Source organism: Calonectris borealis, chromosome 17 (assembly GCF_964195595.1).
Source record: "Calonectris borealis chromosome 17, bCalBor7.hap1.2, whole genome shotgun sequence".
NCBI lineage: Eukaryota > Metazoa > Chordata > Aves > Procellariiformes > Procellariidae > Calonectris > Calonectris borealis.
The window spans coordinates 16,837,571-16,851,718 of NC_134328.1; the positions used below are offsets into that span (position 1 = coordinate 16,837,571).

At 66.8% G+C, this 14,148-nt stretch overlaps 2 protein-coding genes across 2 annotated transcripts; one reads left to right on the top strand and one right to left on the bottom strand.

Annotated features, from left to right (window-relative positions):
* Positions 1–1,124: 1,124 nt before the first annotated feature.
* Positions 1,125–5,122, top strand: SDCBP2 (syndecan binding protein 2). Its single transcript, XM_075166854.1, has 8 exons — positions 1,125–1,456; positions 1,582–1,657; positions 1,929–2,032; positions 2,217–2,378; positions 2,677–2,852; positions 2,918–3,089; positions 3,244–3,335; positions 3,442–5,122. The coding sequence occupies exons 1-8, from the start codon at positions 1,403–1,405 to the stop codon at positions 3,494–3,496; spliced, it is 891 nt and encodes a 296-aa protein (XP_075022955.1). The 5' UTR covers positions 1,125–1,402; the 3' UTR covers positions 3,497–5,122.
* A 458-nt stretch (positions 5,123–5,580) lies between these two features.
* On the bottom strand, positions 5,581–10,194 carry SNPH (syntaphilin). The gene is made up of 4 exons (XM_075166853.1): positions 10,049–10,194; positions 9,064–9,264; positions 7,406–7,555; positions 5,581–6,712 (listed from the first exon to the last, which is right to left on the bottom strand). Exons 1-4 carry the CDS (start codon positions 10,192–10,194, stop codon positions 5,581–5,583), a joined length of 1,629 nt encoding a protein of 542 aa, XP_075022954.1.
* Positions 10,195–14,148: the final 3,954 nt, after the last annotated feature.

Consider the following 14,148-nt stretch of genomic DNA (forward strand, 5'->3'; position numbering starts at 1 on the left):
TCCGGACCCGGCTGGGTGCCCGCAGGACCCCACTGCCCGGCTCCTGGGGACACGGTGGCCCGTGGCACCCCCGGTGCCAGCAGCGGGATGGGTGCTGGAAGGCTGGACCCTGGGGTGACGCGGCGATGTCCCATGGCAGCGGGACGCCCGGCTCCACCCCGTGCCCTGACTCAGGTGAGCTCTGCGCTCGCTCAGTTTTTCCACCTACGGCGCGGGACTCCCATGGGACCGTCACGCCCGGCGTGTGCCCCGGGGCCACCGGTGACGGCTGGAAGGGTGCGGGACACGGCATCCCGGTCACGGCCGCGTCAGCCCCACGCGCCTGGGCAGCAAGGTGTCAGCAGGAGCCAGCCGCCCACGCAGGGCTGCTCACAGTGGGGGACCCCGCTTCGCCCCCCCGGCAGCGCCCTCGGTCCCCGGGCTGGGGCATAAGGGCTGTGGTGGGGCCAAACGCTGTGGCGGTGCCGGCGGTGGTGGCACCCGCAGGTGGCGATGCAGTGGGAGGGGGGGCCACCATGGTGGCTGGGGGGGGGAGCACAGCCCCGTCCCTGCTCCCCCAGGATGCCCGAACCCACAGAAAGCCATCCCGATCCCTGTCCCCATCCCTGCAGTGCCAGGGCCCTGTGCAGCTTTGGCTTCACCTTCCTCTTCATCTTCCTCACCTGTGCCCTACCTGGCGGGGGTGGCAGTCAGCTGAGGCTGCCTGGCCCCTCCCTGGGCCGGGCAGGGCTATAAAAGCCCGGGGCCGGGCAGAGGGCGGCACAGGGAGCCAGGAGCTGCTGGCAGGTGAGTCCGGGGGAGCTGGGGCTGGGGGTCTCACCCATCTGGGGATGCTGCTGCCGGGCGGGGGGATGCTGCGGTCCCCGGGCTGCGTGCGGGATCCTGCCCGGTTCCCGCGGGGCTCGGAGCTGGGTCTGGATTTGGTCCCCACGCCCTGAGGTTTGGGCGATGTGTTTTGGGGCACACGGTGCCACAGGGCAGGGCTGGGTGGCACAGCTTTGCCATGGGCACAAAGCGGGGTGCATTGGGGGATGGAGGGGACTTTATGGGGGTTTAAAGGCAGCGAGGAGCGGTCGGGGGGGCTGTTCCCATGGGACATCCTGCTCCCATGACTGGGTGATGCTGGAATGGCCCCACCAGGCCGGTGGGCATGGGGAGCGGGACCTGCCCCCAGCCAAGCGATGCCTGGGGTGCCCGTGCCCGGAACGCGGCTGCCCGTGTCCCAGCTGCCGGAAAATGGTGGAGGCGGTGGCACCGGTGACACGGCCCTGAGTCACGCCAGAGGCCCCGGGTGACAGCCCGTCTCCGGCACAGGGAGCCGGGCGTGCAGGACGGGGGGGATGCTCGGGGAGAGGGGCCCCAGCCCTGAATCGCCCCGTCCCCATCCCCAGGCACAGCAGCGATGGCAACGCTCTACCCCTCCCTGGAGGACATGAAGGGCCACCAGATCTTGCAGGTCAGTGTCAGCGCAGCAGCGTTACAGGGGGTGAGCAGACCCCAGTGGGTCCCTGTGGGGTCTCACCCTCGGAGGGTCCCCAGGGCTGGGGGGCACAGCCTCGAGCAAACCCCGTCTCTTGGCAGGCGCAGGCAGCTGCCGGGGTGAGGACCCCTGCCACGACGGTGGTCACGGAGAAACCGAAGCTCGTCTCGGGCACCGGTAACGTGGGTTGCGATCAGCTCTCCCTGTCGAGGCTGTGTGGGGACAGGGGACGATGCTTACTATGGTGGGGCGCTCAGCTGAGACCCCCCCACAGCTCGGTGCATGGGTAGGGGGATGGGATTTGGGAGTTTCTTTCCCCTGGCCCATCCCCTGCCTTGTCCTTTGTGCCGGTTGCTGGCCCATGGTCCCGGGAGGCTCGTGGGGAGGGAGGCAATGGCCATGGGTCGGGGACCCCGCGAGCTGAGGCCGCCCCCGGTGTGTCCCGCAGCGCCGCCCGTGCTGTACCCCAACCTGGCCGAGCTGGAGAACTACATGGGGCTCGCTCTCTCCAGCGAAGAGATCCAGAAGAACCTGCTCCCGGAAGGCAGCACTGTAGGTGTCTGGGCTGGCGGCTCTCGCCTGCCCTGCGAAGGCCCCCCCACCCCATGCCACAGCATCGCTGCTGAGGGGGGGTCCCTCCGGGGCCGCATCCTGCCCAGGGAAGGGATGCAGCATCCCCCCGAGGGCTGATGTGCGCAGGGCCCCGTGCCCCCGCTGACCCCCGGCTCCATCGCAGGCGCTGACCCCCGCCGGGCCCCCCCCGGGCCAGTTGGTCGCCCCCCTGAGCGGGAACAACGCGGGGCTGCGCCGGGCAGAGATCAAGCCGGGCGTGCGGGAGATCCACCTCTGCAAGGACGAGCGGGGCAAGACGGGGCTGCAGCTGAAAAACGTCGACCAGGTGAGGGGGCTGGGCTGGCACGGGGCCGTGCCCGGCACGGCACGGTGTGGCATGGCACAGCACAGCGTGGTGCACCGTGCCACGGCGTGGCACAGCATGGCACAAGCATGACAGTACAGCGCAGCGTGACATGGCACGGTGCATCATGGCATGGCAATGTGTGGCATTAAATGGCAATGCATGCCGCGGTGCAGCACAGCAGGGTGCAGCATGCCATGGCGTGGCACGGCGCAGCACGGCATGGTGCAGCATGGCACGGTTGCCCAGTGCCCATGCCATCTCCCCCCGATGTCCCCAGGGCATCTTTGTGCAGCTGGTGAAGGCCAACTCGCCGGCGGCGCTGGTGGGGCTGCGCTTCGGTGACCAGATCCTGCAGATCGACGGCAAGAACTGCACGGGCTGGAGCAGCGACAAGGCGCAGCGGGCGCTGAAGAAGGCGTCCCCGGAGAAAATCGTCATGGTGGTGCGGGACAGGTGAGCGGGCGGCGGGCAGGCGAGTGCCGGCGGCAGTGCCGGTGCTGACCGTGCTGTCCCCACAGGCCTTTCCAGCGCACCGTCACCGTGCACAAGGACAGCAGCGGCCACATCGGAGTCGTAGTCAAGAAGGGGAAAATCGTGTCGCTGGCCAAGGACAGCTCTGCCGCCCGCAACGGCCTCCTCACCCACCACTACATCTGCGAGGTGAACGGCCAGAACGTCATCGGCATGAAGGTAGGGGCTGTGCACAACCGGCGGTGCAAAACGTGCCCGGGGGTGCCCAGGATCCGGCCAGGGCAGCCCTGCGGGGGCTGGAGCCGTAAGGAGCTGCGGCGGGATGGTGGGCAGAGCCGGGCACCCCACGGGACCCTCCCGCGCTCTCCCGCAGGATAAGCAGCTCACAGAGGTGCTGGCAGGGGCCGGGAACGTGATCACGCTGACCATCATCCCCACCGTGATCTACGAGCACATGGTCAAACGGTGAGACCGCGGGGCCGCGGTGCCCACCCCCACCCCGCCATGGCCCCCGGTGCCCCCCGAGGGGCCCCCACGACCCCCTCCCCTAAGCGCCCGTCCCTGTGCCCAGGCTCTCGGCGGGGCTGGTGAAGTCGGCCATGGACCACTCCATCCCCGACCTCTGACGCCATCACTGCCATCCCGGGGGGCCGACGCCGGCGTGGGCAGCCCCCGCGGCCAAGCCTGCGCGCGCTCCTGGAAGCTTGGAGGAGCCACTGAAGGTACCCCCGCAGCATCCCCAAAAGAAGCTGGTGTAGCACAAAACCCCTCATCCCTACAGGAGCTGGTGGCTGCAGGCTGGCGCGGGGGGACCGCCAGCCTGTGACGTCCCCCGCGCCCCCCCGGCCCTCTCCTCCCTCTCCTCAGCAGGGATGGGGCACGTGCCTCCCCCTGTCCCGGGGTCCCCGTGTCCCTCTCGGGCCAGCCCCCCTCGGGGCAGATGCCAAAGGCCGGCTCCAGCCAAAGCAGACACAGACCCAGCGACGTTTATTACAGCCACCACAGACAGCGAGTACAGGACAGGGGAAACAAGAAAAGGGGGGTTACAGCTTTTTCAGTTCTGTATTTAAAAAATATATTATATAGATTTGTCTTTCAAATATAATCATTACATTTATTTCTTGGCAAAGCTTTGGATAGTCTAACAGACGTGTACACAGATCCACAAATACATTGCACAAGAGGCGTATATCCTAGCTCCGCTTACATCGGCCACCCCGGCCACCGTTTCTCCCCAAATACTTCACCCAGCACCCGGTGCTGTGCCAGCGGCTGCCGCTGCCTCCCGGCACGGGCAGAGCCGCTGCCCCGCGCCCAGCCGCCAGACGGGAGATGCGGGGAAGCGCGGGGGATGCGGGACGTGGCATGTGCCCCTACGGGGACTGCTGGATGCCGGCGCGTGGAGCATCGCCGGCTCCCAGGGCGCCCAGCCGGCAGCACCCATGGGCGGTGGAGCGGGGAGAGGGGGAAACACCGTTAGTTCAAGTCACGAAGAAGCCACAGACATTCACGGGGCGGGAGCGCCGCGTGCCCGGGGGAACCCCAAGTCTTGTGCCACACCAGCCCCCACTGAGCAATCCTTGCTGTCTTTGCTTTTCAAAAAAAAAAGGCATTTTTCCAGAGGTCACCAGCAAAGTGGGGATTCGGCTGGGCCGGGGCAGGCAAAGGCGCTCGGCCCTGCCCGCACTCCCTCGCTGCCTCCCAGCAAAGGCATCCCCGGGCTCCAGCGCAGGGCAGGATCGCCGGCATCACCGGCATCGTGAGAGCCCCCGGTCCTGCTCCGCGGCAGCCAGAGCCAGGGCTGGGGGTTTCCCCCGCTGCTCGCCGCTGCTCGGCCCCCAACAACAGGGCTTCAGTCTGGCCAAAAAAAAAAAAAAAGTGAATATAGTGCAAAGCAGAGGGAGGGAGGGCGCGCGGCTTCCCCCGGGGCCGCTCAGCCTTGCTCGATGGTGTCGGAGCCACAGCCCCGTCTGTCCCGGTGCGGGGAGGCATCTCCCAAGCGATGGGTGGCTGGAAGAGGGGCCGAGCAGGGCCCGGCCAGGGCACCGTCCCACCGGAGGCAGGAGGACGGACACCGGAGCGGGTCGGCAGCCCGGGGCGAAGGTGCCCCACGGGCTCCCACCGCCTCCCGAACCTCCAGAGCCGGTCCCTGTGCCCGGGCGGGTTCCCGCCGTCCTGCCCGCAGCCAGACTTTGCTGTCACGGTGCAACCTGCACCTGAAGCAAGAAACGCACCGGGGGGGTCCCGCTGTGCCCGCCGGCTCTCCCCACTGCCGGGCGGCTCCTCGACATTGCCCGCCCGCGGCAGGGCTGGCTGCGGGCCAACGGACAGGACAACGGAAAAGCAAGTGCAACGGAAGGAGAGCCCACCCGGTGGGGTGCAGCCCCCCCACAGCCGAGGCACTGCAGCAGCGGCCGGGCAGGGGCGTCCATCAGGCAGGGGGTCACAGCATGATGCTTGGGGCCACGTCCCACATCGCCGCTTGACACCTCTCTTCCAGCAACGGTCCTTTCCCTCCTCCAGGACGAAGGAGCTGCAGGGGGACAGCACGTCCCCATGCACCCATGGACCCCTCTTGCCCCTTCCCACCCCTCGGGGCTGCATAATGAGCTGGAGCCGACGAAGAACCCCGGGAGAGCGGGGACACGCCGAGGCTTTACAATCAGCGGTCGGGTCCATGGGGGCGGGCGGGGGGCGTCGGGGTGGGGGGTCAGGGCTGGGTGCTGCCCCCGGGGCTGGCGACGGGGCGACAGCCCATCCTGCGGATGGAGTGGAGGGCCACGGTGCAGCAGCCCCGCAGCAGCGAGCTGATGTTGTAGATGGGCTGGCCCTGCCGGCGCTGCGAGCGGCACAGCCAGGCCACCGTGGGCACCGCCGGCACCACCACCGCCAGCAGATCCACGATGAAGTGGCGGCTCCAGTAGCTCTTGGAGGGGGCAGCCTCGCAGCCGGTCACCTCCGTCGTCTCCTCCTCCGTCACGCAGGCGATGGCCACGGAGGGGCTGGCGCTGGGGGGCTGCCGCACCGCCGGGTTGCAGGGGGCACCTGCCTCGGCCCCGGCACCCGCCGACACGGCGTCGGGCTCGGCCACCAGCAGGTCCGTGGCCCCGGCGGGGTTGGAGAGCTCGGGGCCGGGCACCATGTCTTCCATTTCGGAGACCCAGGCTGAGGTGGGGCTGCCTAGGCTGCAAGCCTGGGACTTCATCACCTTCTCCAGGATGGTGTCCAGGTCGGGCTGGCAGGGCACAAAGTCCGTCTGGATGGCCCGCTCCTGCATGCAGCTGGCCTGCACCCCGGCCTCCACGCTGCCCCGCAGCCCCAGCAGCTTCTCGTAGGTGGAGCTGGGGGGCAGGCGGGCGCCGGGCTCGCCGCCCCCCTCCAGCGGGTCCGTATGGCCGGGAGCCTCCTCTGCCCCCACGAAGCCGCTGTCGGCCCCCTCGTCCAGCGAGATGGTCTGCGAGCCCCCCACGTTGCGGTCCCCGGCCCCCTGGTCGCTCAGCTTGGTGTAGGTGGAGCTGCGGGTGAGGGAACGGGCCGGGGACCCCCCGGCCGACTCGCCGGTCCCCTCCTCCTTCAGCGCCCCGTTCTGCGCCACCTCCATGCTGTGCAGCAGCGTCTCCAGCTTCTTGTTCTGGATGTTGATGTCCACGAAATACTTCTGGAGCCCCTTGTCCTTCTCCAGCAGGTTGTTCTTCACCGTGTCGATGACCTGCTTCAGCTGCTTGATCTCCTTGCGGGCCTCCTTCAGCGCCAGCTGGGCCTCCACGCGGTGGCACTCCTCCTCGATCCAGTCCTCCTGCATCCGCGACAGCTGCGTCTTCAGGTCCTCGATCTCAGCATCCCTGCGGGAGACGGGGACGGCACCGCCGCGGCGCTGAGGGGGCTGCGGGGCCAGCCCTGTCCTCGCGTGCCCGGCCCTGAGCTGGAGCCAGCTCACCCAGTAACACCCACAGCTGAGACCCAGGGAGGGATGCAGCAGCTCAGGGACCCTCGGGAGGCATGCCTGGGGACCCTCGGAAGCAATGCTCGGGGACCCGGGAGAGTGATGCTCGGCCCCCTCCCGGAGAGGCTGCAGAGCCCAGGGGCTGCGTGGGGACGGGCAGGGGCCCCGGGCGGGCGCGTGGCAGCTGGCACGCCAGCGAGGACGTGCCTAAGCCCGAGAGGAGCAGATGGGGATTAGCCCTCTCTGACGCTGAAATTCAGAAAAAGCGTGGCAGAGACTTAACCGGGGGCGCAGGGGAGAGCGCAGCCACCGCAGGTGGGACGTACGGGCTCCGCAGCCCCCCGAATCTGCAGCTTCCCCGTTAGATGGGCAGCAATGCCAGAGCACTGCGTGCCTGCGACGCCGCTGCAAAGCCATGAACCCGGTGCCTGGGCACGAGCCCGAGGACAAGACGTGGCGCTGGGAACCGAGAGCACCCAGGAGGGCCAGGTCCATGCAGGATCTGCCACCATGGGTGGTGATGGCTGGTGCTGGGACCCTTCCCAGCGGCTCCCATGCTGGGGGGGTCTGTGCCCACTGACCCCACGCTCACCTGTCCTGCAGCCGCTCCTGCGTGTCCTTCAGGCGAGCTTTCAGGTGCCTGATGCAGACCTCCTTCTGCTGCAGCGGGGTCAGGTACTGCTCCGGCGTCGGCGGCTTTATCCCATGGTTGTCACTGCAGAGGTTGTACTTGGCCGAGCGCCTGCGGGGACACGGCTGTCACCCACCCGCGTGGGCTCGGCGGAGGGGCCCCAAGGGAGATGCCTCCCCTCGGGGCGCAGGGCGTGCAGCCCCGTAGCAGACCCCGAAGGAGCTCCATGGGCGGGAGGGGCAGAGTGGGTGTCTCAGGTTGCTGTGGCACCAGCAGGAGGGTGGGTGCAGCTCCCGAATGTGCTGGTGCTGCCCGCGGCCGCTGAGCCCTCTGCAGAGCTGCAGGCTTCGCCGGGGCAGCGGGTGCCTGAGCAGAGCTGGGAGCAGGTGGGCACCGAGGTCTCTGCGTGCCCAGAGCGAGCTGTCCGGGGAACGGCAGGTCCCCAGGGTGGGATCAGCCCCATCAGAGATGGAGTCGGAAGATGTGTAATGGGAGGGATCAGGCTGGAGCAGGTCTGGAGCTGGCGGCCGTCCTGCCCGTGGAGAGCAAGCTGGGGCATCCGGCATCTGCTCCGGGCTGGGACAGCGGCACATCCGGACCCTCCTCGTGCTGCCACCAGGACGGATGAGGTGACATCTCTGGTCCAAAGCCCCGGGCAGTGTGGAGAGCAGGGGCTGACCCGGGACAGGGGACGGGGCTGCATGTCTGGGCTGGGAGGCACGCAGAGAGCTGTGCGCAGCACGAGACGCTCCTGCGTCGCAGCAGGGTGGACTAAAACCCCTGTGCATGGCAGCAGCGCAGCCCAAAACCCCCATGCATGGTGGCAGGCAGCCCAGCAGCACCAGCAGCCTCCAGCCAGAGACATAAGCACTGCGTTAGGAGCAGCCAGGCAGGACCGTGGCCTTGCGACGCCCCACGGCAGCAGGACGGCCACCGCTCCCTGCTGCGGCGTGCGCGGGCTCTGTTCCCAGGCCACCCTCAGGCCCCTCATAGCCTCCCGGATTCGATGCCACCTCTGGGAGCTGGGAGGTGGCTGAGGACAGGCAAGAGAAGCCCGAAATGCCGGCGCAGGCTGCTGTGCCCACAGGGCTGGGGCCAGTGCCCATCCCGCAGCTCGGTGCCCGGCTGGGTTTATGCCCCGAGCGCAGCGGGAGCTCCCCACTGAGCAGCCAGGCTGTCACCCGCTCTCGCCAGACCTCTGCCGGGCAGCAGGAGGGGATGGAAACGAAGCTCCTGCCCACCTTGCCCTTGGCCCCGAAGGACCCAGGGTGCTCCTCGGGGTGCAGGAGCGGAGGGAGGGACGCGTGCAGCGTGCAAGCCACAGCCACGGCAGGACGGGAGGGAAGGGGACGGGGCGCCGGGCTGGCAGGCGGGGCCGCGGGGAGGGAAAAGACACAACAACGGCGGCGGAGAGGTTTGGAGGAAGACGGTGGGGGTCTTTGCGAGACGCACCAGCAGCTCCGCCGGCTCCGGCTCCCCCAGCCGCCAAGTGCACAGCCTCGCTCCACCGGCCCCTGCGCTCCTGTCCCCGCCGGGCACCGGCACCGGCAGCACGGGTGCTGCTCCCCCGTGCCAAGGGGCACCCGGCAGCCGCCCTGGGGCCACGGGTGATGGGTTACCTTGGGGTGGGGCTGCTGTCGCTGCCCTTGCAGGAGCCAGAATTGCTGCTGCTGCTCAGCGAGGAGGTGCCGTAGGTGTCCCTCCCGGGGGGCGAGGGGCGCCTGGAGGCAGGGAGAAGAGGCTGTGTCTCAGGCCGAGTGGCTGAGGGCGCTGAAGACTTAAAGAAGGAGGCAAAGCCACTCCGTCCATAAAACCCACGACTGCCAACCACCACACCGAGAACACACAAGACAAAAGGACAAAACAAACAGCAGGGATCAAAATGGCACGGACACGGTGACGGGTGCACAGGCAAGGCTGGGGGGACTGCCCACCCGCTCCCCCCCCCGGCATGGCATCCCCCGGATGCCGGCATGGCATCCCTGCACCCTGAGGACCAGGAGCCCCTTGGGAGCCCTCTGGGAGCGTGGCCCTGGCAGAGCTCGAGCCACCCCGCTGCCAGGTCAGCACCTACACAGGGGCAGATCTGCCTTTTCTCTCTGCCCATGCTGCCGGTGGCAGCCAGTTCCTAAATAACAGCAGCCCAGGTCATGGAGACATTTGGAGGGGAATAAATGCTTTTCTTCCCTCTTTTTTCCCCTCTTGCTCTGTATCACTGCAGCTCCAGGAGAGGCTTTTCAAGGGCTAACACCCCGCCCAGCTCCACCGCCCCAACCCCAGCACCCCTGTGCCGCTGCCTGGGGCCGGGGCCCTCCGCCACCGCCTGCCTTTGCCTGGACGGACAGAGGGGTTGGTCCCGGCTGCAGCAGAGACGGACAGAGAGGGACAGGGGGTGCAGCGCTCGGGGGGCTGCATGCACGGACGGGGAAGTGCTGTGCGGCGGGCAGCGACATGCAACCCCCCGAAAGCCGGGCTGGGGGTTTGTGCTGCAAGTGGCAGCTCGTGGTGTAGGTGGGGATCGTTCCCTCCCTGCTGCCAGCCGGGAGAAGTGCCGGGCAGGCACCGGTGCCCGGTCCCAGGGGCCAGAGGCCGAAGCATATTCACCTTCGCGATCTGGTGGACGAGCGTCTGCTCCCCGGCAGAGACATTGCCGCGGTGCCGCGGGTCCTGGGCGCGGGGGAACTGCGGGTTAAACGCAACAGAGAGAGGAGGTGAAGGCAGGGAAACGGCCCCGGGGAGACGGGAACCATGCAAAGTGCCGGCGCAGGGGTGAGCCCCTGCACCAGGGCGTCAGTTTAGTCCCCGGGGCCACCTGTACAGGGACAGATGTGGACTGCATCCCCGGCACATCTGGGCTGTGCTCCCTGCCTGCTCCCACGGCCCGGGAACACCGGGATGCTGCGTGCCCAGGGTCCTGCCCCGGCAGGGCATGCTGCGGGCACAGGGCGAGGGCTTTCTTAATTTATAAGGCAACACAGAAGCATAGCAGGTACCTGCCCATGGTCTAAAGCCCCTTTCCCACCAGGCTCCAGACACGGCACAAGCTTTCCCCTGACCCCAGGTCCCCGTCCCTGCCGGGGAAGGGAGCTCTGCCACAGGGACGCAGGGTGCCTGCAGCGGTGGCATCACTCGGGGCAGAGATGGGGACAAGGGCTCTGACACCCAGCCCTGGACCCCACCGAGTTTGCACCCGGGCAGGCGGCTGTCCCCACAGCGGGCTGGGCGCCTGCTTTTCCTGAATTAAGTCAGAATCACCCGTTCACCAGTGAAATCAGGTAAGGAAGCACAGATCCCTGCATGATGCGGCAGCAGCAGCTAATCCCTCGGGAAACACAGAGCCCGTTTTCCTGTAAATAAATAGGCCAGATCCAGAGGCTCGTAGCAACTGGCGGGAGCTGCTCCAGGAGGCAGCACCTTGGGCACACGCAGGGTGTGAACTGCTGCAGCGGAGCTACGGAAAGCATCCGCTCAGCACCTCCCCTCTGCGCTCACGGGCTGCCGGGGATGGCCGGGCTGGGGGCACCGTGTGGCCCCCCCGCATCCCCAAGCCCATTCACGACGCTGGTATTTGTCCCAGATTTTGGCAGCTCCAGCCCAGAGCAACGCGAGCGATGGGACCAGCCAGCTGGTAATCGATGGCCGATTGGAAACGCTAAGTGCTGCTCGGCCCCGGTCCAGGGGAGCGCGAGGAGCAGGACAAGAGGGGAGGCAGGAGAGCAGGAGGGAGCACGGCCAGCTCACCCCGATGCAGCCTTTTGCATTTGCCACCCCAGGGCTGGTTTTTTCCAGGCTACCTCCTGCCTAATGCTCAAAGCCCACAAGGGCCAGCCCAGGCCTCTCCTCTGCCCAGGATTCGCCACTCCCTGATCCCCAAACCAGGGTCCAAAGAGCCCAAAGAGCCAGAGCAGAGGAGCCAGCGATGCGCAGCCGCGGTGAGCCCCCAGCCCCACGGTGCCCCCCGCCGGGTGGGTGCCAGCATCCCTGGGACACAGCGACCAGGATCTGGGGGTCCTGCTGCTCTCCTCTGGATGGATTTGCCGGGGCAGGACCTGGGCAGGGGGAGGCAGTGCTCTGCCCAGCCGGATAACTGCTCCCGAGTCGACAGTGTGAGCGGCGGCTGCGGGCTTTGCTAATGCAGCAGCGTGAATCAGCATCCAGCGCGAGAGCCGAGCGCGGCCCCGGCGCTGGTGGGAGCATCCTCCGGCAGCGCCATGCGGGGCTGCGGCACAGCCCAGGCGCCGGCTGCGGGGCTCTGCAGAGCTGGGCAGCGGGGCCAGCCTGTCCCTCACATTTCATGCCGCAGGTGCTCCCCGAGCAGCTCTCAGGGAGGGCTTTAGGGAGATTTGCCGTCACGGGGATTAACTCCTCGCCCTCTCACAGCCCCGTGGCCGAGCCCGCGGCAGCCCCGTGGTACCCGGCATCGCCGCTGCCTCCTGCTCCTCCCCGTTCACAGCAGTTACCCGCATGCAGAGCCGCTCTGCTCAGGGGTCCCTCGGCTCTCCCCGGCAGCGCTGGGGGGTTAATGCAGCACCAGGCAAGCGCCAGCACCGCAGACGGCACGCATGCGTCTGGCACACGGGGTGGTACCATGCCAGGGGCTCCTGCGAGCACCCCAGGCGCCTGCCCCAGCATCTGCAGCCGGGAACGGCTCTGTGAATTCGGCCTCGCGCCTGGCAAGCTCAGTTCCTCCTCCTCCTCCTCCTCCCACTGCTGCAGACTCGCCTGGCGCCCACGCCGAGGCTCGATGCCTCTCGCGGCGCCGGCAGGTTTAGGGGGTGAGAAACTCGGAGCAGCCCCGTGCTGCTGCCGCAGGGAGCCCGCCGAGGTCTGCCGGTGGGCACCGAAATCCCGTGGAGGGGGGAGCACCACCCTGCGCCCTGCCTGGGTCCCTGTCTCACGAACATGATGGGCTGCGCATCCCCTCCTGGTACCGGCTCTGCCTCGCCAGGCTGCCCCAGGGTGGCTTGAATTTAATCACTGGTAATAAATTGCCACTGCCTTTATTCCCAAAGAATCAACGGGCCATTTCGGTCTCCCCAAAAGCCTCACCGTGCCCATGGGCTGCCAAGGACAGGCAGGTTGGGCAGACTTAGCACCAAAGCTGAAAACACACCTTCCCAGGTGGTGCATGGCTACTCTGCACCTAAAGGCAGAGGGAATTACTTATTTGCACTCAGAATTACCACTATCGCACGGACCAGATGAGCTGCTATAGCGCAAAGGGCGCCTCGCCACGAAAGCAAGAGGAAATCCAAGACAATCTTATCACATTTGAAATGCAAGAAAGGGAGAAGCAGTGAAGACCTCTGCTTCTTGGGTGATTTGCAGAGGGTTCTGCTCCCGCAGAGGGGATGTCCCTGCCCTCCCGTGGGAGCCACGCCAGCCTGGCCCCCACCTCCCTGCAGCGCCTGGCACTTTGAGTGGCTCCGGCTCACTGCCGCGACTGCTCGTTGATTAGGCACTAGGAAAAACACATGGAGAGGAAACGAAAAGCGTCCAAAGATGAATAACCCCCTCCCCGAGCACGCTGCACGCTCCGCTCTCCAGCAAGGAAGACGACGGCAGCCGCGAGGGCCAGGAAACACAGGGGAGTAACCAAGAGCAGGTCACTAAAATCTAAACACCATCTAATAGATGGGCTTGGGGCAGGAGTCAGAGCAAAGCTGCAAGAGCAAGCAGAAAAGAAGAAATCCCATAAAAACATGGGGGTGGAAAGCAACCCAAGCCGGGGCAGAGGGCGGGCAGGCTCATTGCTCCATGTCAGAAGCATTGGGGACGGGGCCAGCAGAGCTGGCAGGGAAGGCAGCTCCCGCTCAGTACGGGGACAAAACTCCAAAAAGGAACATCGGGAGCCTCGGCAGCGGGAGAGGAAACCCGCGGGCCCGGAGGACGGCGTGCCACTGCCAGCGACTCCCGGTCTGCAAACCCCAAGTCATGCAAAGGGTGGGTGAGAAAAAGTCAGGTCCCATGTGCCAGCTGAGAGACAGTGCAGGGAAGGGATTTCCTCCACCTTATTTTCATCTTTGTAGAACAAGGAATATGGGGGATGTCTTGCAGGACAGAGAAGAAATGCGGGCGAATCCCTTCCCTGTGGGTTGATCCTCACGGAGCTGATGAAAACAGCTTGTGCCCCCGGAGAGGGGACGTGTCCGCGGCACAGGCTCCGGAGAGACCCTGAGCGGCAATAACCCGGCACCAGAAACAGGCGCTGAGCCCAGCGACACAAACTGCAAATGCTGATCCCCGCAGCCAAAGAGTTCATCTCCGCGCCGTTACCCCACCGAGACGCGCAGTCCCGGCTCCGTAGCGCAGCCCAGGCTTGCAATTATACAGAGATTTTAACAGCCACCGCCAGTGCGAGTGCACAGGCACCGGGAGCGAAGTTAGGGCGATTTGGGGAGTGCCAGCTCATCCCCGTGCTGCGGGGACCAGCGGGACCCTGCTCAGCGCAGCACCTCTGCGGCCGCTCTCGCTCCCCAGGGATGCCGGTACGGGTCAGGGTCTGACGGCCCAACTTACACCAGATCCAGAGATCATGCTGCAAACCACCTGTATGTGCTTCAGCATCTTGCAAACCACCCCAAAATGCAGCTCAGGACAGGCAGGATGAACGCTGCCCGTTGCAAGGTCTAACGCTCTCTCCTGGAGCCACCGACAGCAAAACTCCTTGCGAATCTCCCGGCCCATAGTGGAACAGAAAGGCA